General features: G+C 36.3%; 2 protein-coding genes across 5 annotated transcripts in view; one reads left to right on the top strand and one right to left on the bottom strand.

Moving 5' to 3' along the window:
• CEP290 (centrosomal protein 290) overlaps window positions 1–10,569 on the bottom strand; it is a 50,360-nt gene extending 39,791 nt beyond the window's left edge. The window contains exons 1-15 of one of the 2 annotated variants that reach the window (XM_086887790.1): window positions 10,222–10,569; window positions 8,108–8,164; window positions 7,432–7,558; window positions 7,215–7,292; window positions 6,799–6,868; window positions 6,520–6,566; window positions 6,088–6,231; window positions 5,732–5,785; window positions 4,911–5,063; window positions 4,385–4,567; window positions 3,957–4,046; window positions 3,760–3,882; window positions 1,854–1,977; window positions 1,154–1,326; window positions 577–739 (exon numbers count right to left, since the gene is read on the bottom strand). In XM_086887790.1, coding sequence (XP_086743916.1) covers window positions 577–739; window positions 1,154–1,326; window positions 1,854–1,977; window positions 3,760–3,882; window positions 3,957–4,046; window positions 4,385–4,567; window positions 4,911–5,063; window positions 5,732–5,785; window positions 6,088–6,231; window positions 6,520–6,566; window positions 6,799–6,868; window positions 7,215–7,292; window positions 7,432–7,533 — 1,504 coding nt within the window. In that variant the 5' untranslated portion in view covers window positions 7,534–7,558; window positions 8,108–8,164; window positions 10,222–10,569. Of the gene's footprint in view, window positions 1–576; window positions 740–1,153; window positions 1,327–1,853; window positions 1,978–3,759; window positions 3,883–3,956; window positions 4,047–4,384; window positions 4,568–4,910; window positions 5,064–5,731; window positions 5,786–6,087; window positions 6,232–6,519; window positions 6,567–6,798; window positions 6,869–7,214; window positions 7,293–7,431; window positions 7,559–8,107; window positions 8,165–10,188 lie in introns of both variants that reach the window. The other variant, XM_086887791.1, reaches the window with a different exon arrangement.
• The window catches only part of TMTC3 (transmembrane O-mannosyltransferase targeting cadherins 3), a 30,635-nt gene continuing 18,817 nt past the window's right edge, over window positions 10,116–21,933 (top strand). Inside the window, exons 1-4 of one of the 3 annotated variants that reach the window (XM_086887793.1) lie at window positions 10,116–10,384; window positions 18,169–18,286; window positions 18,879–19,095; window positions 20,187–20,405. In XM_086887793.1, the coding sequence (XP_086743919.1) occupies window positions 18,907–19,095; window positions 20,187–20,405 (408 nt within the window). In that variant the 5' untranslated portion in view covers window positions 10,116–10,384; window positions 18,169–18,286; window positions 18,879–18,906. Of the gene's footprint in view, window positions 10,385–10,463; window positions 10,646–18,168; window positions 18,287–18,878; window positions 19,096–20,186; window positions 20,406–21,933 lie in introns of those variants that run through there. The other 2 variants (XM_086887792.1, XM_086887794.1) reach the window with 2 other exon arrangements.

Below are 21,933 nucleotides of genomic sequence, written 5' to 3'. Positions count from 1 at the left end.
AATATATCTATAGAAGTAGAGTTAAAAAAAAAAAACTTTGTTGATAGTTGAATATGATTCAACTATCTCTATATAACTATCTATAGAACATAAACACACATCTTATACTCCATGTATTAAAAGCAAATGAAAGCTTACTTTTACCTTAGTTACTCAAAACCCAGAATGCAATAAAGTGGCCCCTAAAATTAACTTTATTTGTTTAAATTCTTCTATTTAAAAATAAGCCTATCTGAACTTTTCTCTGTGTGCTTCATCTAGCATTACAATTTCAGGATGCTGTGGTTTCCAAACAGCCAATTATGAAGTTTATTAGGCAGTGTGTGATCAAAGAGGAATCAAAACCAAAAATAGAGTAGAGAACCTATTCTCCTACTTTTTTCAGTCAAAGGAACCTGTAAGACAAGTTCATTCATGCATTTTGTCCATATTAATAAAAAATACTTGGAAATACTAGCAGAATACTTTATAATATAAAGTATTTTCAATGACTTGATATAGTAAAAAATTTCCACTGTAGAATCCTATTTCAATTTTTACACAACAAATAATTGAAATGTACTGGATACAGCATACCTAAGCGCTCTCTGAGTTCTTCATTTTCATCAAGGAAGTCATTTATTTTAAGTTCAAGTTTATTGACTTCCTTAATTAATGACTCAATCTCATGTTCTCGTATTTTGACTTGCTTTCTTAAATCTTTGATTTCAGCAACAGCTTCTTCCAAACCATATATTCCCTGTAAAAATGCCACACAGGAAGTAAGAACAAAACAACCTATAGAAGACTTACTAAAATAGATCATGAATCTTTTTTTCATCATTACACAGACACGAAAAAATGTTTTCAACCTCTGTCACTCTTCTGCACTAAGCTTAGTGAAAAAAGTTACTGAACAAAAAGCAGACGCTATAAATCTGTCCTTGACTACAGAGGGGCCTGAATATTTCAAAAGTGAGTCCTCCAACTACATGATCCTTTGAAGAATCGTATCTTGAGAATTCAATTACTGTTCAATAGGGAAGGGAAGCAGGAAGTGGAAAGGCATCGAAGAAATTTATTTAATTTTTAATTAGAACAATTAAATATGGGAGGACAAAACACTCTCCAAAAAATATGATTAATACCCTCTCCACTCTGACAAACTGCTTACCAGCTCATAGTCTCTCATTCTTTTCAAAGTTTCAACAAGCTCTTTGTCTTTTTCTCTAGCATGTGCTTCTGCCAATTCTGCTGATTTCTCAGCCTCTGTAGTTCTCTCTTCTAGCATTTTTAACTTTTCTTGCATATCCCCAATTTGGTTCTGCTGAGCAAGAGATGAGTGACCTGGAAAGAAAAACCTTGATGTTTCCAATTCAACTAGGAATTCTTGCTATCTGCCATTAATCAAGACAGAAACACTTCAGAAAACATTATAAAGGAGATTTTAATTTCCTGCTCTTTTTAATTAGGAAATTACAAGACTCTACATATAAGAGGTTGGGTTTTCTTCCCCCCCAACATTTCCTTCAAAAAATATTTATCATAACTGAGTGCACAGAAGAGACATCAGAGTTTATTTAGAATTACATGCTATTCCTCTTTTTCAATTCTTGATGGACCTGAGACCTTAAGTGTTATGCTCTAACAGACCAAGTGTAGTTTTATAACCCATAAAACCCAGAGGTAATTGGATAAATTTGAACTCTTCATGAATGCTCAATAAAAGAAAATTAAGAAAAAATATTAGAGACTGAAATTATTCAAATACTGCCATTTTTTTTCCTGTCTTTCTAAAAAAAGAAATAATGCACACTAAATTTGTGGTTTCTGATTTTCCTGATTTTGACATTAACACAAAATAGTCAAGTTACCTTCATCTTTTTGGAGATCATATTTTAATTTCTCAATAATGAATGCATTTTTCTCCATTTCTTTCGTATACTGTTCAACTTGCTCAGTGAGCAATCTTATCTGAGCATCTCGCTCTTGCACACCCTATACATACAAAAGAAACTCCATTAAAGGATCCTTCTTTACTGACAGGCAAACTACCAATACAGAATACTACATGGGAAGTGAAGAAATTACATGCAGCTAATACAAAACATTTTCTAGAACATTAAACATACTATACTTACAAAAGAGAGTTCAGATATTATCTAGAAGTTCGGTATATAAATGCAAAGCAGGAAAAATAAAAAAGAAAGGAAAAATAAAGCATTCAAACACATAAAAATAGGCAGTATTTTAGTATAATGGTTTTAAGTGGAAAGAGTACTCTCAGAGTTTGCCAGTATTAGCTGAAAAGTATCAGATGATACAGGTGTCTTGCAGCTTCCTCATGAACAATTGCCACTGGGAACTGAGAGACAGAAGCTCAAGATTGCAAGGACTAACAGTCCATCATACATGACACATGAAATGCAGACAACCTTTCACCAAGCCATCTAACTTCTAAAAATTTGTATCTTGTTTTGGATGCATATACTTTCATAGGTACACAAAGACTGGAAGTGACTTCTATGTATAATATCCTATTTCTGTACTTGTACATGAACTTTGGAAACAACATAGAAAGCTTTGCATAATTTTTTCTGTGATGAATAAAAAAGTGGTGAAAGATAAAAAAGAGACTTAAAAAAATTACAGACATTAATAATAATAAAATGTAAAATAATAATAATAATAATGTAAAAATCTCAATGTTTCGAAAAACAACTTTCAGGCTTTCTTACAAATATAACCACATTTGAAACCTGAAAGTACAGAGCTTAGCAAACCAGTAAAAACCTGGATATAACCCCTTAGAATATAAACATACATTGAAGGATAGCAAGCTGAGTTCATTTTGAGTAAAAACCTCAGCAGTAACTTGATTTATTGCTTAAAATGCATGCTTATTTCCACAAAACATTTCAATGCTAATGCCATGCTAATAATGTCCCCTCACTCCCACAGCTCCCCCATAAAAGCAACCTCTACAGCCATCTAATCAGCTAAAACCAAACAACTGCTTATCAAAGATACTTTCAGCTGCTTTCCTCTTCTGATAGCTAAGGCTGATTTGTACTTTAGGGTGTTTTTCTCTTGAGAATCTATCTGTCCTAGGTTTGGAAAACTGCATAACTATATCGGACCATACTGCTCAGTTTACAAGAACCCAAAATGTGACATAAATGTCATTACATATTTACTTAAAAAACTTGAAACAAGGCAGGAAATCATCCTAGAATCAGAGAGTATGCTCTCCATACAGACTATTTTAGGATTCCTAATGGATCACATTATTTTGGGGAGACGAGGAGAAGGTTATGTTTTTTAAGAAAGTGGAGACATTCAAAACCATGAAGAACTATGTAATTTTGCATGACTATGAGAGATATGCAAATTCAGCCAGCTCTATCATACAATGAACCACAGAGTTAACCAGATGAGATGAAAGAACACAGAAAATTAAGTACTAGGTAAGACTGTTTCTTAACAAACTTAGTGGACAGAAGCTAAACTGTATTTTAGAAACATTACATAATAGTTAGAAAAGATAAATATGGAAATAACAGAGCAGCTACCAAGAGTTCAGGACATACATACAGAGAAGTTTCCTTTGTACATTGTCTATTAAACTAACTTTGCAATGTAATGAATCGACCTGTCTCATAATTCTCAGAATTAAGTACTTCATATTTGCAAGCAATGAAAGAATAAATTTATATTTGGTCAATAGGATATTTAATTAATGGTGATTTCAATGTGTGCAATGTCTCACATGAACTGTACCTGCTGAAGGGACAGTATACTGTTTCTGTCTACATCAAGTTGGACCATTTTCATTTTCTCTTCCATGGTAAGTAACATTTGCTGATACTCTAGGAGTTCATCATCTTTTGAAGCTAAGATTTTCTGAAAAGAAGATAAAATACCATCAGAACACTTGAATAATTCCTAAAAAGGATTTTAAAAGCATTAAAAAATACCTTCCATTCTTCAACTTTTGCATTTACAGCTGCCATGAGTGGATCATCTTCCTCATTCTTTGCTTTCAGCTGGTCTGAAAGATCCTGAACCTAGACATGCCATTTGAATGAACATCACATTACAAAAAAGGTTTGGGCCTATGTACAAACACACTACATCAAGTACATAATATTTAACAGATTAGTATTACAACAGCAAGGGAATGACTTCTGAGAACTGTGCATGACTATCATTCTATACAAAACTTTTTGTGATCGACAGTCAAATTTTAAAATCTGTACCACATTCAAAGATCACACTATTTTTTAAAAGCATTATTTTAGAGGAGTGTGTGGTTTTAACCACATAGATAGAAAGTTTTAACTTAAGCTAAAATATGACTAGAAACCTAAAAAATATTTATACTAAATTATGAGTCATTTCTTACTTGAAATTTGTACCGATCTTTCTCTTTTCTTAACTCATCCATAAGAATATCAGACTGTTGCACAATCAGTTTCATTTTGCTATATTCGTCAGTCATCTTCTCCATTTCTTGCACTGATTCCTCAAGGTTTTTCCTCATTTCTTGGTTTTGAATCTCTAACTTCTCATTAGCTTCAGTCAAATTCTGCAAAAATAAAGAAAACACTCATTTTAGAAAGTGCCCATCTTAATAACTGAATAAGAAAGTCTTGAAAGTCTTACACAAAATTAGCACAGAATAGAGTATTTCCCCTCTAGGTTATCAATTTCAATAAATCCAAACAGCAAATAAGACATATCTCTCTCCATCTCAGCAACTTCATTACCTCTGCCAAACTCGTAGACACAGACTATATGTATGACAGAACCCTACCATACTATGAATTCTCTTACTCCACATGATTTTATCTGTAAATTGACATAGTCATGAAAGACACTACAGTCAGTAAAGCTCCCATAGCTACTCAATAGAATGTATAGATTTTCACCTGAATTTCATCCAAATACTGGACAAGCTCAGAGCTTCTTTTGGACAGCTGTGATGTGTAGTCAGAAACCTCCCCTCTTCGTGATTGAATTGCTTCCTTTTGAGAATCTATTTGCCTCTGATAGTCAACGACATCCTGACGCAATTGTTCATTCTGCACAAAAAGCAATCCAAATTTAAATCCACTTCTTAGAGTTGAAGACAAAGTTGTTGCACTTCTAGAGAGCTAACACAAAGAGCTAAGACATGTAAAACCCATCCAAATTCCTACAGTCTGCTTTTAAAAGTCATAGAAGCCTCACCTTTTTCTTTATGTGCTTTTTCTTCATATTAAAAAGGAGGAAACAAGACCAAGAGAACAAAGCGTGAAAAATATTAGAAATTAGCTTTGCTTTTGGAAGACTAAATATTAATCAATATAGTGACAAAATAAAATAGCGTTCATTATACCTCTGCATGTATATATATACATACACATATATATAGAAGGGTATTTTGACAAATGATTATCAAGGTTTTACCCCAGAAAAATAATTAGACAAATCTACTTGGCAATATTTAAGAAAAATAGTAAAAATTCAAAACCAAAAACCCAGGCCAAGCTAATGCATAGTAGGACTATTCAAATTGAAATATAAAGACTTCATAACCTCAATTAACTACATTTTATTGGAGCAGATGTACTACATATTTACTTTGCACTAGTAAATAGGAAATAATCCAAAATTAAAAATCACACCAAAAATTGCAAATACAGAAATATAGTAATGCATTTATAAAAAAAGTTGAAAATATAATAAATCAGCAATAATTTTTGCTAACCTCTCTCCTGAATCTGATGTTTTCATTTTCAGCATCTTCAATTCGAAGAGCAAGCTACAAGACAGAAAACATTTATATGCATCATTGACACCACAAAGAAACAAAAAAAAGAAAACAACCGCAGAGCAATCCTATTTCATCAGTTTTTTATTAATTTATATATATATAATATATTATTTAATAATATTTTATATATTATAATCAATATTATATAGTATATATTTATATATGCTATAAATTTATTTTTATTTAATTTTTTTTTTAATTTCAGATTCAGATTTTTTTTTCAGAACATCAACTTTTCAAAATATTTGACAGAACAGCTTCTAGAGATGTCAAGCTCAAGCCCCTCTTACCTGTTCATTCACTTTCTTCTCCTTTTCCAACTCTCTTTCTGTGTCTGTTAACTGTCTCTCTTTTTGCTCCAATTGTTTTTCCAGTTGGCGGATCTCATCACGCAAAAAACGAGTATCACGACCACCAGCAGATTTTTGTGCCATCTTATGAACATAAAAATAACACTATAAATATAGCAGATATTCAAAGTAGAAAAAACTAAAAAAAAACAAAGCAGATACTAAGACTAAAATAAATGGGATTTTTCAAGTATATAAAAAAAACAAGTAATTATTCACCCAAGACTGCTGCCTATTCAAAAAACAATAAAAAGCATTTGCTAAAATGTAGGGCTATTTCATCACTTTAAAAGACTAAATACTAGTCTAAAATAAAATAATTAGAAGACCCCACCAGAGCACTTTATACACTAACAAAATTTTAAAACATACCTCTAATTCATTTTGAAGTTTCATCAGCTTGGTTTTAAAATTATTTTCTGTTAAATAGAATAGATGTAGTGAATTACCCAATAAGGTAAAAGACATGTAAAACAACAATGGTTAACCTAAGACTTTAAATATTTGCTTTCATCAAAGCAGTTGACTTCAGAGCAGTTGGTATTTTGTCCAGTTCTCTAAACTTTAAAAAAGCCACAAAGCAGCATGAACAAAAACCTAAAAAACACATTTAACAAATCATTTAGGAACAACATAAAAAAGCTTGCTTACCACATTTGGCTTGCTCTTCCCCCGCTTTTTCAACTTCTTCTAGTGCCAGTTCTACCTCTTGAGTTTTCATCTGAGAAAAGAAGCATAGCAAAGAAGAAATATTTACTAATACCATAAATTAAAAGATTGTTCCATAGACAGCATGTTTAAAACATTTATTTTGGGAAATGTATTTGCATTTCCCATCTATATAACTATGTTATTCCAATTCACTTTCCACTACTAAATTCTAACAGCTACACAAGAAGGTACTCTGGTTCGAGCACACATTTAGCATATAAATTACCTTAGGAGTTAGCAGTACTTTCAGGAATGGGGGAAAAAAGAATAATTATGCTTCCATTTCAGCCAAAAAAAAAAAAAACAAAAAAACAAATGCATCTGCAGAACTGAAGAAAGTAAGCCTTAATACAAACCTTCAGTAGTGATTGAGTAATTTTAAAAAGGTGTATCATTTTTTCTGGAGTTTCATTTTTTAAGTCTTTCCCATCAACCTAACGAAAGAGACAAAAGTTGTTTCACACTAATATCAATGAAATCCACAAAATAAATCTTTCATGTATGTGAAGGATCAGAGACAGTTTAGGGAAGAAGATATAATAAAACCCCCCATGCTCTCTTTTTCCCAAGCACCTTGAACATGATATCCAGCAATCTGTCAGCTAGTTCCTCTTGACGAGGCAGAGTATCTGGATCAACTTTCATAAGCTTCTTCCAATCTAAAACGGGTGCCATATTGCAAGTGTGACTTTTTTTTTCCCTGGAACAAAGATTGAAATAACAGTTATCAGGTATTATCAGTACAAACCAATTTTAAGTCAATGATTTAATGGAGGCTGGCCACTGAACAACCAGATGTTTCTAATAACTGTTACACTGATTAACAATCTATTCACATTTTGATCTATTGCAGACTAGGAGGCTATAATAAAACCATTTTTTCTTTATGTTAAAATTACACCATGCATACTCAATGAGTTCTTAAAACTATCAGTGAAGATCAGGACACACATGAAATCTGTATTTTAACTTCAATATCCTCTTTTTCTTCTCCATCTCTTAATGGGGAAGAAATAAAAATGCCAATGAACAAATGAACAATGAACAAACACAAAAATCATTTAACATTTAAAACACAACAAACACTTTCTTTAGTTGGATACTGTGAGCACCAACTTCTTGACATTCTTTGTATTAAACATTGTTTCTTTTTGATCAGAATACTTGAATTGACAAAGGACATTAATCAACTTAGAAACTGAGAAAAATCCCATCAGAAAGTGGTGGAAAGTTTTCTTCTGCTGCTTACCTACTGGTTGCTGTGGGCCACAGTGATTTCTCACACACCTGAAAGTCAATGCAGTACCTGAAAAAGGCAAAAGGGATTTGAAATCTTGGATTATTCTATTCTTTGGAGCTGTCTCTAGACTTTCCAATCAATATTTCAAAAGGTAAATTCTGCCAAGTTTAGAACAGAATATTTTTAATCTACTTATTGCCCTAAATTATGAACATAGCACAAATGGTTAGGAAAAATTAAGAAATAAATAAAGCTAACTAAAATAGTAATGAAGTATTATTCAAAAAAAATAATGACACAGCAAGGGTATGTATTTTATAGAAAAAAAAATCAAGCTACATCAATAACTTCAGTAATGCTCTATGCCGACCACAGTATTTTGAGATCTGATCCATCATACATCCTGTTCCTCATTCAGCAGTTTAAAAACTCAACAACTGAAATCTCCTTCCTTAAGAAAAGCCCGAAAATGGTATTACTTTCCAAAACTAATATGCATAAGCATTCTGAAAGAAGAGCTGTCAGACTCAGAAATACAGTTGTATGCTTAAGGGAGGACAAAAACGACCTTCATCATTTCTGAATATGTGAACAACTTGAAAGGTCCCCTATATTTACTATATTTCTTCAATGTTTGCTAAACATAAAACATGCATTATATCCAACCCATGACTTCACAAGGATGATACCTTATATACATTACTGCTTTTCTGTTTTGTTGTAATGGCAAAGGATAATATAAGGAGAATACTGGCACTTTGACTTATTCAGTGAATTGAATACTACTTGATTTCAGCAACATATTTGTCTAAGGATCAGAGTTCTTAAACATTTTCATTTTTTCTTAAACAATGAGATATAGAACTTAGGACTTTTAAATGCTCAACATTCAAAACTGCTCTGAAAGCAAATACACAAACTTATTACTGTCAATCCTTTCCTACCTTCCATCTCTCGTATACCTTTTTCCCTTAACTTACAAAATAATGTCCTAAGAAAATATCAGTCCTAAAATTTTATCCAAAAGGAGAGGTATCTGTACATAAACAACTGAATCAAACTTACTGGGAGACTAGCTATAGTAAGGTAGAGAGGGAAGGGGGTACAGTGTATGTCCCACAGTATACACATACTGTGAGAGAATTTATTTAATTGAAGAGTTTTTCATCATTTTTTTCATCCATTGTCCTCAACTAAAACCTGTAGTTTTAGTAAACAGATGATTCATGTAGTGAGATGCTGAGCTCATGGGTCTACAAAATGTGTGCAATAGATGGGTATTTGGTATTAGTTTCCACAAGACTTTCAGGACTTACTCAGGGAATCAAACATACATAAAACAGCCAGATGTTGAAAAGTCCAGCAGATTTAGGTAGAAAAGGAAGTCTGGAGGGTATATTCAAGTACTACCAATGCTCTGGTCTGACTACAGGAAGCCACGCAGAGCAGCCAAGCTCACATGGTGATACCTTCCCATCACAGCGAGATCAAGCACCACTAGGAAGAGCAGTTCTTTCCCACCAAGGTGTGTAAAATGGGCAGCACAGAATCGTGCACTCGAGGGAGACTTAGTATCAAGAAGCACCGCAGTCATACGGTAGATGTGCTCTGCTAACTCCATTTGTTTATATGCGGTAATCCAGTTTGAGATACTTTTGTTTTTCAAATTGCATTTACCCAGAGTAGCTCTGCGAAGCACAAGGTCTTAATTACAAGACCAAGACCCAACCAAGAGAAGATCTCTGCAGGGTTCCCATTCTCTCCTGTTTGGCATATCCCAGCCACAGGATACATTGACAGCACAGGATCCCTCCACGATACTGCTGAGACAATTTTATCACCGTTTCATTCCAGCTCTTCTGGAATTAACAAACTGCCTTATTTTGCAGCCGCCTTCCCAACGAGGCTCAGCAGAGGCAGCAGCCGAGAGCGGACACAGCGGGACGCTCCTTGCCCAGCCTCAGCCCGAGCCCGGGGGCGCCTGCCCGGGACCCGGGGCCCACAGGAGCGGAGCGGTCCCGCCGCCGCCGCCAGCCCGGCCGCTCCCGGGGGAGCGCGGGCCGCTCCAGCCGGGGGCAGCCTTTGATCACCTTGTCCGAGCACCTCCCGCCCCGTGGCCTCACCGCTCCCGGAGGATGACGGTGGCCGCTGCCAGGCGACGCCATCAGACTCTCCCGCCGACCCGGAGACTCATGGACGCAGGGAAAGTCAGCGCTCCCGCGGCACCTACAGACAAGCCCCAGGGTGCCAAGAGGGCTCTTCCAGTCCCGAGGGGCAATCAGGAGGGTAGGGCGCGATACCGCCCGAGCGCGCCGCTTGCGCCGGGGCAACGGCTCCGAGCACCACCCCCGCCACCGGGCGGACTCCCCGGGACTACAGCTCCCGGCATGCCTCTGAGCCGGCCGCACGGCCCACCTCCTTCCCGACACCCTCTGCAGGGCGGTGAGCGGGGCGGTGCGCGTGCGCCGTGTGCGGCGGCGGCGGAGCGCGCGGTGGGTGGCGGCTCCGGTGGCGGGGCTGTGGCCCCGGTGTTTGTCCCGGCCTCAGGTAGGGCGGGAACGGCGCGCTGCGGCCGCGACCCCGCGACGGGCCTTGCCGGGGGTGAGGGAAGGAGGGAGGAGTGGGTCCGGTGTAGCTGCTGCCCACGGTAGTTTCGGTCCGCTGGCTGTGCCTGCCGTGCCGCATCGGTGAGCTCTCCGCGCCTGCCGGGCTGCGGTGCGGCCTCTGACTACGCCGCTTGAGCGGTCTACGGGACCGCGCCCTGGCTCGGCCGCCTCCGCCGCCCGGCCTTCCCTTACCGTAGCTGCTTCGCCCTAGGGCTGCGGGCAGCGTGCTGGTTCCTGCCCGGCCGGCGGGAGAGCTGCGGGACTGCCCGGATACGAGTGTGCTTTGGGGGTCGGTAGGGAATAGTGGGGGCAGAAGGCACGGGGAAAATCACACCTAGTCATTTCGAGTAGTACTCGAATCCACTGGGTACTACTGGTCAGCAAGTCTGAGTTTTGGCAGTGATTTGATAGCCGAGAAAGTTTGGGATCCTGTGTTTTAGTTAAATGGGTGTGAAGATATCTATTCAAATAAAAATAAGAAAACTAGTAACCCTTCCAGGCGTGTTTATCTCTTTGTATTTATTTATTCAACAGCTGTGGAGAGCTGAAATAGATTTGTTTTGTTTTGTTTATAATGGTAAGAGAAAGGTGATTATAACGCTATCTTTCTACGCTTGTCCTTTTTTTGATTAATTGTTTTCAATTTTTTTGCTGTCTCTTGATCAGTGTTGATATTTAATGAAGACTGACAAAATGCAAGATGCCTTGTGCTCCTTATAGTTATGCAACTTGTTCCAGTCACAGCACAATTTCAAAGACTTCTTTATCTCAGCTAGGGGTTGGTTAATTATAGTTCGATATTGGGTGCAAAATGCAAAAGATATTTGGTGTAGTTAGGAAAGGGAAGGAGACCAGATTATATTTAATGAATGGGTAATGCTACTAAAAATAAAATTAATTATGGTTAAGTGTAAGACAATGATTTCTTAGTAGCAGGAACTTTTATAGGTGTAGGAGCTGTCACAGAAAATAATGGCACCTTAGCCACAAACTAAGCCTTCAGGAAATGAATCCTTCTGTGGTAGAGAAAATAATCCATTGATGCTAGAATGCTTCTGTATAGAAGCTTTCTTTTTAAATCATCTTCATCATCTTAGCAAGCTGTTAATGCCAGTATAGCTATTTAATATGCATCAGCATTTTTCAGTGTTCTGTTGCAGAATCAGCAGAGAATACTTTATTACATTTACTGGTAGTGAAACCATATCTGGTTTGTAATTGTGTAGTACAGCTAGTAAAGACCATTGGTGCAGAAGTAAAAGGTATTTGGATTTGAGGTGGACATGGAAACTCCAAAAGTGAAAAAAAACGTAAAATGAAGAATTAACCACACACACAATGAGAAAACTTTTAAAATACAGTATGGCTTGGACCGAGTAAATTAGTTTTTCTTATGTTTTTCATCACCTCACATGATGAAATTTGTGTAAGTGAATCATCTTTTAGTGGGAATATATACTTGCAGTACTGGAGCCAAGAAATTATTTCAGCTCCATAGTGGATGGTTTGACCTACTCTGACAGAAGAGTTAGGCATCCATGTTAAATCACAGCTTTGATAACAGTGTGCCCTTGCAAAGACCTAATAGAAAAACTGCACCATGGAAAGCCTAATGGAATGTTATTTAAAGTATACAAGAAATCGTGTACAGACCCAGCATGCTAAGTACAGACGGAGTAGCAGAGTCTGAGGGCTGTATTTTCAGCTTATGCCTCACATGTAGCTTTTGTTCATTTATTCTTTGGAGTAAGCATGCAGTTTCTGCTGTTGCATTTCTGGAACACTGAGTGGTGTTAAGTGTTATTTTAGAGACGCTTTTTTTGCATCAGTGAAGCCACCAAAGCTATTTTACGTAGTTACTCTAAATAGAAGAAGATAATTTTGTTACTGTTTCAATGTAGCAAAAAGCCCTAAAGGTTTGACATTTAAATGCGAGATTCTGTTACTGACTTTTTAAGTTATAAAATGCAAGCTAGACCTATGTGGTTTGTATTTCAACTGACTTGTGCTAGTTGCATTTAACAAATTGAAACTAAACCACCAGCTAAACCAGTGTCTTCATCTCACCCATTTTAAATTGCATTACATTTTGGTCCTTGTTTGTACCAGAGTAACCTAGAACGTCCCAAGTGTTAGTTGAACTGCTTGGTTGCCAGCAAATTCTTTTTGGATGGGAGATCTTTCATCTGGCCTGCAACATGAGTTCTAACTTTGTATCAGAACTGCCTGTGTTCTTCTAGTTAATCCTTCAGAACCACATGAAGAGAAGGCTGGAGGCCATTAACTTCCCGTGTAGTGAAGAGTATTTCGTAGTAGTCCCATGCCTCTTGATCTGGTAGTGAAAACCTTGCAGAAGAAGGTTTTCACAATAAAACTTCTCTTGTTACATTTATCCTGTTTTAGGATCTCAGTAAGATGAAAGGGGAATCCAAGCATATTTTGTATTTTTTGTCCTCTCGTCTTCCTAAATATCTCTTGCCTTCTAGATCAGATTCAAGCCCAGTCATTTAAGTCTCAGCTGTGCATCTAAGTTGTTTCATATTGGTATTAAACCTTAGAGTGGCATTTTTAAGAGTAGATAAAGTTTAAGGTTTTGTTAGAAAGGCAAAACAGAAATAAAATGAGGATCTCTCTGTCCATAAACACTTGTAAATCAGCAGAAAGAATGTTCAGTATAACTCAAAATAAAAATAAACAAAGGTTAGCATGTAGGCAATACAAATTAGGACATTAGCAGAGCCTCAGAAGCTGAATTAAAATGCTATTTTTAAGTGGCTATGCTACTGGTTTGTATATATCTCTGCTGATATGCATCAGTTCAGCTACCAGCTCTTACATTAACTAATTGGTCACCTGTTTAAAAATAAAAATAAGCCTTGGAGTGGTTTTAACAGCTCTTAATTTTCTTCCGCCTTTGTTAATTTGAAAGTTTTCTGTGTGAACTGTACATAATATTCTAAACAGTTTAGAACCTTCACCTTTATTAATCACCTTATTAGTGATTAATAAAGTTTATGTCTCTAGAGTAAATAAATATCCAGTATTGCCTGATTATGTAAATTGGCATAACATGTTGTTATTAATGCCTTTTAATCCACGAAAGTACCACTACTCAGAGAAGAAAAATATTTAAATGTGTGTTTAAGTTTATAAAGTTTGATAGTCACATGTGTCTAATGGCCAAAAACATATTTGTTTCCGCAAGGGTCTTTTAATCTAAGGTGGCAGATAGTTAATTATGGAGTGCTAAATAGCTTCTGCGTGTTTTCAGGATTGCAACTGTATTCTTGCCAAGATACACACTTGCCATTTTTTTCTAAATTTTAATGGACAGAAAACGGCTTCTGCAGTCCCAAATTTCCCAGATAAGAATACTCTTAGAACATTGCTATGCATTTTTTATGACAGAGGTTTTCTTATTCAGACTACTGTATCTTGAAGCATGTAGTGTGCTAAACTGTCTGTAGTGTCATGGATTTAGTATCAATAGCTGAGAAATATTTTGTTTTCTAAACTTGTAAAAGTGCTTTCACTCTTGATTTTCTGTCAGTGCATTTTTTCACTTTTGTGGGACTTTCTTACATTTCACTCTTGTCTGTTATTCTTGAAGTGTGGGTGAACTATTAGATGGATCTCAAGAAGCTGGAAGAGGAAAACTGTGTGCCTTATGAACCAAATGGGCTTGAGAATTCTGGTTCTCTTCTGCCCTTTCCACTTAATGTCTCTGCACAAACATGAAAATGGTACAGTGCAAAGTGCATATTTCTGTGCCAAACAGCATAAGAAATTTAGTCCAATGATAGGCTGTTTTGCACAGCCTGGTTATTCTTTTTTTTTTACAGTTGACTCTCATGACTACTGTGCAGTTTCTGACTCTCAAGGCTTACCTGCTGCTTATTGTTTTCAGCTGTATATTCTTCACGGCATGGTCAGATACTGTTGTAAATTAAAGCATCCAACAGAAGTCTTTTGTAATAAAATATGTGAAGTACATGTCTGTCCTGATTTCATCCAGTCAGATGGTAGCTCTGTGGCTGTGCACTAAACCAGAACGTGGCAGTAATACAGCTCAAGGGTTGGTTAAGGTATCTGAGGGGGCAGTATTAGAAGCTGTGAAAGTAGCAGGTAGGTGAGATGAAAAAATAACTTGAGGGATGGTCATTCTCTTTGCATGTTTAGGACTAGGCAGTGATGTGGTTCTCCCTCAAAGCAAGTCTATTTTAACAAAGAAATTGTTAGGCAGCATTTTGCAGGTTTTTATCAAATACATTCAGCACTGGCAGTGAAGTAGTGACACTTGCAAGACCATACTTGGGTTGATCGACATGTCAGTTGGGTAAGAAGGATAATATATGCACTCACATGAGCAGCTCAGTCATACCAAGGCTTCAGCAGCCTCTTGCACATCTGTGATTTGCAAGGTTCTCAGTCTTATATACTCCTTATATGACTTCTTACTTTCCAACATCAAACTGGTAACAGATTAGTTGGCATGAAAGTAGTTTTGGTTGCCAAGAAGCAGTTGTTTTCCATTGAGTTTAATGGCAGGCATACTTTTGCCTGGCTTACCAACTACAGATGATCTTTTATAAACTTCTGTTTTAGTTCTGCATTTTCAACATGTTGATTATCATTGCAGGTTTGGGGCTTTCAGTGTGAGGGTGGACCCAGCTACAGTAGCAGATAGGAAATAGTAATTCTGATAGCAAGACTTCCTCAAAATCTGCATTGTTATGCTAACATAAAGGACTGCAATTGGGTTTTTTTTCCATATTTATGCTTTGAGTCAGCAAGAGCATTAAAAGTACCCCGTAATCAGACCAGGTGGAAAAAATGTAATTTTCCTAACTCTGTGTATCTTTACAGAATATTTCAGGAAAATAAGACCTTAGAATGCCATAATGCAAGTTGGAAGTAGTGAAGTACCTGTGCTGCAGTTTTGTGCAATCTACAGGTTGTACATGGCCTTACATTTCTCATTTTTCTCTTTGTGCTTAGCCTGGAAGCACAATGCTTGAATATGGGGACTTGATCATATTTCCATTATGCTTGTTTTCAAGACCTAGTGCTTTAGCACACAACTAGAATTTGAAAGGGGTGTGATGCTTTAGAGGTTACCAAGTTTGGTACAGTTCAAGCAGTATGTTGTGTGACTTGTTGCTAAAACCAGAACAGGACATTTTGTTGCATATATTCATTGCTTACAGTAAATTTAGTAAAACTGTCCAGGATTGCCTGGAGTGTCTGTGACTCAAATGCTTGTCTTAAAAGACCAAAGTACAGCCATGTATTTGCATGTAGTTGTAATTGTATCCGTGATTGACAAGAGCGTGTAAAGAAGAAGGTGAATTGCAAAAAAAAAAAAACAACTCCATGTTAAATGTGAATATTTTCTGGAGTTCTCTGAAAAGTTTCTCTGATGGTGAGCTATCCACTAAAACATGAACTTTGGAGTTATCTAATATTGGAATTTATTTATGCTTGAGAGTTCCCTTTCATTCAAATAAAGACAATATTTTCCATACAGCTGGCATGTAGGTAAGTGGAGCTCTGTCAGGGAGCAGCATAGTCAATAGTGATGTAGAGTGTGGAGTTCCAAGTGGAAGGACTATTAAAAATTCAGAGCAAAATGAAAGGCTTGTGAAAGCATCAGAATGACCTAGGATGAAGGGATAAATAAAATAGATGTTTTGACATACTTTTTCATGTGTGGAAAAGTGAAAACCTACTAAAAATTGAAAGAGCTAATAATGAAGGCTGGTTAAGCTTTTCATTTTGATAAAAAGCAATACTTAGGAATAATTTTTTATGGTTTTTGCTGGTTGGGTAACAGTAGCTGTTTCTGAATTAGTGTTAAAGAATTAGAAATCACCAGAACCCTACTGACCTAACAATGCCTTTTCTTAAAGGTTGAATTTAAATAAATGTTAGAGTTGGTTTTGTGTGGTAATATTACTATGTCACAGCATTTTAAATAATTAGGACTTGTATGTTGGAAAATCCTGACATATTTATTGGTCCTTTCCAGATGTCACTGCTTTTCAGTAGAATTAGTGAACTTAAAGAACTGTTCAGAAGCTGTTGCAAAAAAGGAATTTCAAATTCTGGCAGGGTAGAAGCATATGTTTCATATCCACCTTCTTTGAAGGGGTGAACTAAAAAAGTGTGAGTTCAAGTTCAAAAGTGGGCTGTCATTTCATGTATTGCTGTAGCATGCTTGGTTTTCTTTTTTTGAAAAGATTTCTCTGGCTGCCAAAAAGACCATAAATACATTCAGTTTTAAACTTAGCTTAGTGTTTTAAAGTACTCGGATGGAGCCCATGGCAGGGATATTGGAACTAGATGATCTTTAAGGTCCCTTCCAACCCAAACCCTGTATGATTCTATGAAAAAGATGTAGCAATATCCTTCAACATTGTGGAGGGGTTTTTTTACTTATTTTTGTTAATCACACAGGTGGTGGCAGCTTTAAAAAAAGCTTTCTTGGTTTCTTGGAAGAAACATCAATAGCCAGTGCTTCAAGTACTACAAAACCTTAACTGCCATTATGTGAAGAACACCAAATGGTTTGGTTTGATTTCTTTGAAATCAAAGTCCTAGTTTTTAGTTTAGCTGAACCTGCATCTTGTTGCACATGTATTCCTTCCTGTACTGACTGCTCCTTTGCCACTAGCTGTGGTGATGAGTGATTGTCATGCTCTCAGGTCTACACCGCAAACCACAAACAAGATCACCTATCTAGATCTCTGTGGCCTGTTTTTAAGAGTTGAAGAAGCATTTGTACAACACCCTCAGGCACATTATGTGATTCTTGGAGTCGTCTTGTGCAGGGCCAGAAGGTGGACTCGGTGATCCTTGTGAGTTCCTTCCAGCTCAGCATGTTTTATGATAAATCTGAGCACAATTTTAAAAAGCCCAGCAGACCAAAGGAAAAAAAAAAATATGATCAGGGTTTAGGACAATAAAGCTGACTGTAGCTTTCAAATAGTTCATCAGCTTTGATGTGTGAACTGTGATAAACATAAGGCTTCTGTGGATATGCATTTTCTGGCTAATATTAGCTGCTCTGTGTCCTAATAGATGCTCTCCCTCTACAGGTTGGGGGAAAATACTTTTGTTCAGTCAGGTCCATTTTCTCAAAATGAAGCCAATGTTTGGTTGTCTGTGGCTTTTCACTATTTTTGGTCCCAATGGTTTTGCAGTGGTCTGTGCAGTGTCAGCCAGTGGTCAAAAGAAATACTTTTGACCTGTAGTTTCCTTCTTACTCTTCCAAGGCAGAACACTATTTTTGAACAACCCAATGCACAGTAATTTCACCTTTTGATCAGTTCACCCATAAAATATTTTGTAAATAATCATAAAACTGCTGATTAATAATTTCTAGAGCTTAGGAAGTTTATGCAAGATGAAGGAAAATAATAAAAAATAAAGTTTGTTTTGGGTTTTTTGCATGCTATTTTTTAGACAGTAGTCTCATGCACAGTCAATGATATCAGCACAATTGGCAGAGTTGAGGAAAAAAAAATGACCTTTTCGTGAACTTCTACAAAGAATGCGAATGAGCCTAGTGTGACTTTCAATGGTAAGTTTAGCTTTTTATTGTTATTCGTGTCCAATATCTGTCCTTGAACCCCTGTGTTTATGAAGTTCTACAAGTTTCTTGTTTGTTCATCAGAATGTTTGAAGTTTGGTTAAGTTTTAATTGCTTTTGAAATATTTTGAGAAAGACCTTTAAACCAAAATCCGAAAAATAAATGACACACTATCTGGCTTTGCTAACTTAGAATTTTGTGTATGTTAGATTACTCAGGATTATAGAAAACTTATTTTTCATAGTTTATCAGTTTGCAGCACTCCCTTGAACTGCAGGGTTGTCTGCTGAAAACTACTTCACAATTTATTATCAATGCTTTTTTTTCTTTCCCTCAAGTAAAACATGAAAAGAAGCAGTGTATTTGCCTTGTGTAAGGCATTTTAAGGGTGAGATATTTTAATAAGAATATTTACTTTAAATACTAAACTATGTTACATGTATGACTTGAGGAAGCTTTTCTCTTTTACTGACTTTTAAGTATGGAGTGTCATTAACTTCTAAAGTATTTGATATCTTAATTTGACTTTCTTTATCAAGTTTAGTAAGTAAAACTACTCAAGTTTGTCTACTTATGTTTCAGCTTTTGTCCATGAAACCTCCTAGAGAAGATGGCTGACGTAAGCCTGAAGGAAGCAGCACTAATAGTTGGTGTGGTGGCAGCCTGCTACTGGAACAGTCTCTTCTGTGGGTTTGTTTTTGATGATGTTTCAGCGATTTTGGACAATAAAGATTTGCATCCTTCTACTCCATTAAAAAATCTGTTTCAGAATGACTTCTGGGGCACTCCAATGTCTGAGGTAAATGGTTTGTGAAACACTTTGAAACGTTCAGGAAACTGAAAAAAAACCTTGCACAGTGTTTTTACACTTATTTTTTCTAATGTGCTTTTAACAGAATAGCTTGGGTTTGATGGAATTTGGTGGTGTTAGTGTTTTGTACAATAATATCAGGAACACGTGTAGCTTAGTCTTTGCCTTTGTTTCATAAAAAAAGAAGATAATGAAGTTGTACTGACAGCACATAGCTGCAAGATGTTATTTTCTATGTAATCACAATATCAAAATTGAACAACTGACCATTTTTTCTCCTGCAAAAGTTAATGCTGACATACAAGGGTATTTATTTCTAAATGCAGTCTTAAAGGAAAGATAACGCTTAAACAACAAAGCTTGAATTAGGATATTGAATACTTTAAATTTATTTAGGTGTGTAAAGATATATATATACACATGTGTATATATGAATTCAGAGTTTCTAATTTGTAACCCATATAGAGTGGCTATGTATAGTCTGAAAAACTGCATTGGCATTGAAGCTCTTGGTAAACTGTTAAATGACAATGGCTAAAGGATTTTGGTACAGTTTTAAAAGTCACTCATGGTGTTATTGCTGAGCAAATAAATAAAAATTCTTTCCCGTTCATATGTTCTCTGCTTATCAAGGCATTCCACTTTATAATATTTTCTTATATTCTTAACCTATGGGGTTAGTTCCTTGTGGCACACTATTTGCTAGTTCTACAAATAGGCTCTGATACATAATTTTCATATAGCCCTGTAACCAAAGCTTCCAGATGCCATTTAGTTCTGTATTCATTGAGGGTTAGGTAGGTTCCTAAATTCCACCTGTAAAGTTTCAAATAGTACTTTTTAATGTTTTTTTATGTTTTTACTGGAGAAAAAAAAATCCTTAACCAGGTCTAGTGGAAAAGAGGGTGTTTTTTGGGTTTTTTTGGGGGGGGGCTAGTGATTTTCATATCTTCATTTTAAAGTAGATGCCCGACAGTAGAAGGGGATTCACATCTGGAGAGGTGTTTAGAAAGGTATTTTGGAGTGAATGTTACTTTGTAAGTTAGTGGTGACTAATTTATTTATTTATTTTCTTTCAGGAGAGGAGTCATAAGTCTTATCGTCCCCTCACAGTTCTAACATTTCGCTTAAACTACTTGTTCAGTGAGTTAAATGCAGTCTCCTACCACTTTCTAAATCTGGTCTTCCATGTGGTGGTTTGCATAGTCTTCCTCAAGGTCTGTAAGCTCTTCCTGGACAACAGGAGCAGCATAGTTGCATCCTTGCTCTTTGCAGTGCACCCAATACATACTGAAGCGGTAGGTACAGCTGTGGTGTGCTTAATTTGTTTGAGCTGTGTTAATTAAATTTCATGATGTTTATATCTGCTTATATGTATATATATATATATATATATATGTAACTCCAGAAAGTATGATTTGACCTATACTTAGTCTTCCCTTTGCAGTGAGTGATGGAAGTGACAAATCTTCATGCTCAGAGTTGTTTTATATTACATGCAGCTACTGGAAAATAATTAAAGAAACATGAATTTAATTACTAAATAATTTAGGCCTCTGCTATGCACATTGGCTTTTATGACTTCAGTTTACGCAGACATTTGTGTTCTGTGATGATTCATCCAGTATCCTACTTTGCAAATACTATGAATGCCTCTTGATTCGTTTCCAGAATCCCTTGTGGCTAATCACCATGTCTGTTCTGTCTGCTTTCTCTTATGTCAATGTGTCTGTCTCAGTGGGACTTTCTCTAGGATTGTTGTTGCTGTGCTATAGCCAGCTTAGGCCCAATTCTGTTTGAGCCTTCTACTTTTTTAAAATATACTATATAAGGAAGAAATAAATTTCTCTCCTCTTTTCTTTGATTCTGAAGGAGTTCATCATTGCAATTAAAAAAAAAAAGCTTTATTTTTTCAAATTTTCTGGTTATATGCTTTTTAATGGCCAACCAGGCTTGCAGTGTTGTGGAGGAAATGAAGTCTTGTGATCACCATTCATTAGATTTATTTCTGCCAGAAGATCTGATAAAGCAGATTTGTGGCATTATCTGCTGTTATCTCTGCTCCCCTTCAATTTGCTTTCCTGGATTTCAGCATACAGGTGTTTCAAAGCCATCTCTTGTTTTATAATATTATTAGCTTATTTTCAGAAAACTAAAAATTTGACTCTTTTTGTTCTTTGTAGGTGATACCACTTTATTGCGTGGATGGGGTTTTTTTGGGTGGGGAAGAGGGAAGCATAGTCTTTTGATTTTAATAAAATGAGAGGGGTTTGCTCTTAGTTTATGTTTTATATTTCTTGGTCCTGATTTGTTGGGTAAAGAATTTGCATCTCTCTCTTATTCGCTAATAGTACAGATCCCTTTAAGCAATAATTAAGAAGCTTGCATCCATGTATTTTGAGCAAATTTTACAGGAATCGAGTTGATAAAGTTGGCTGTTATTTAATCTGCTAATATGTCCTTGCTAGAAGTTAATGGAATGTTTAAAATGCAGAAGTTAAGCACCTAAAAATTTCTGCTTACTCCAAAGCACAAACCCCCATAAAAACTTGGATAAAATACAGATTAAATAAAATAAATTCCTTTAGTTCATTTGGTTTTCTGGTTCTTTGAAAAAACATGCTTTAAACTGCCGAATTTGTCTTTGCCGGTTTGTAGTAAACCCGGTAGGATCTTTGCAGCAGCGTTAGCATGTTAGTGGCACATTAGAGGCTCACAGGTTAGATCAGCCAGTGTAATTTTATCATTTTTATTCCAAATTTCAGTGATTCTTTATTATGCCAGAACTTTCAGATTCTGCCCGAAGTAGCAAGTAGCACAGATACT

Source organism: Cyanistes caeruleus, chromosome 4 (assembly GCF_971803275.1).
Source record: "Cyanistes caeruleus chromosome 4, bCyaCae1.hap1.1, whole genome shotgun sequence".
NCBI lineage: Eukaryota > Metazoa > Chordata > Aves > Passeriformes > Paridae > Cyanistes > Cyanistes caeruleus.
The sequence above is the reverse complement of the archived record's forward strand: the minus strand, read 5'-3'. Positions and strand labels throughout refer to the sequence as shown.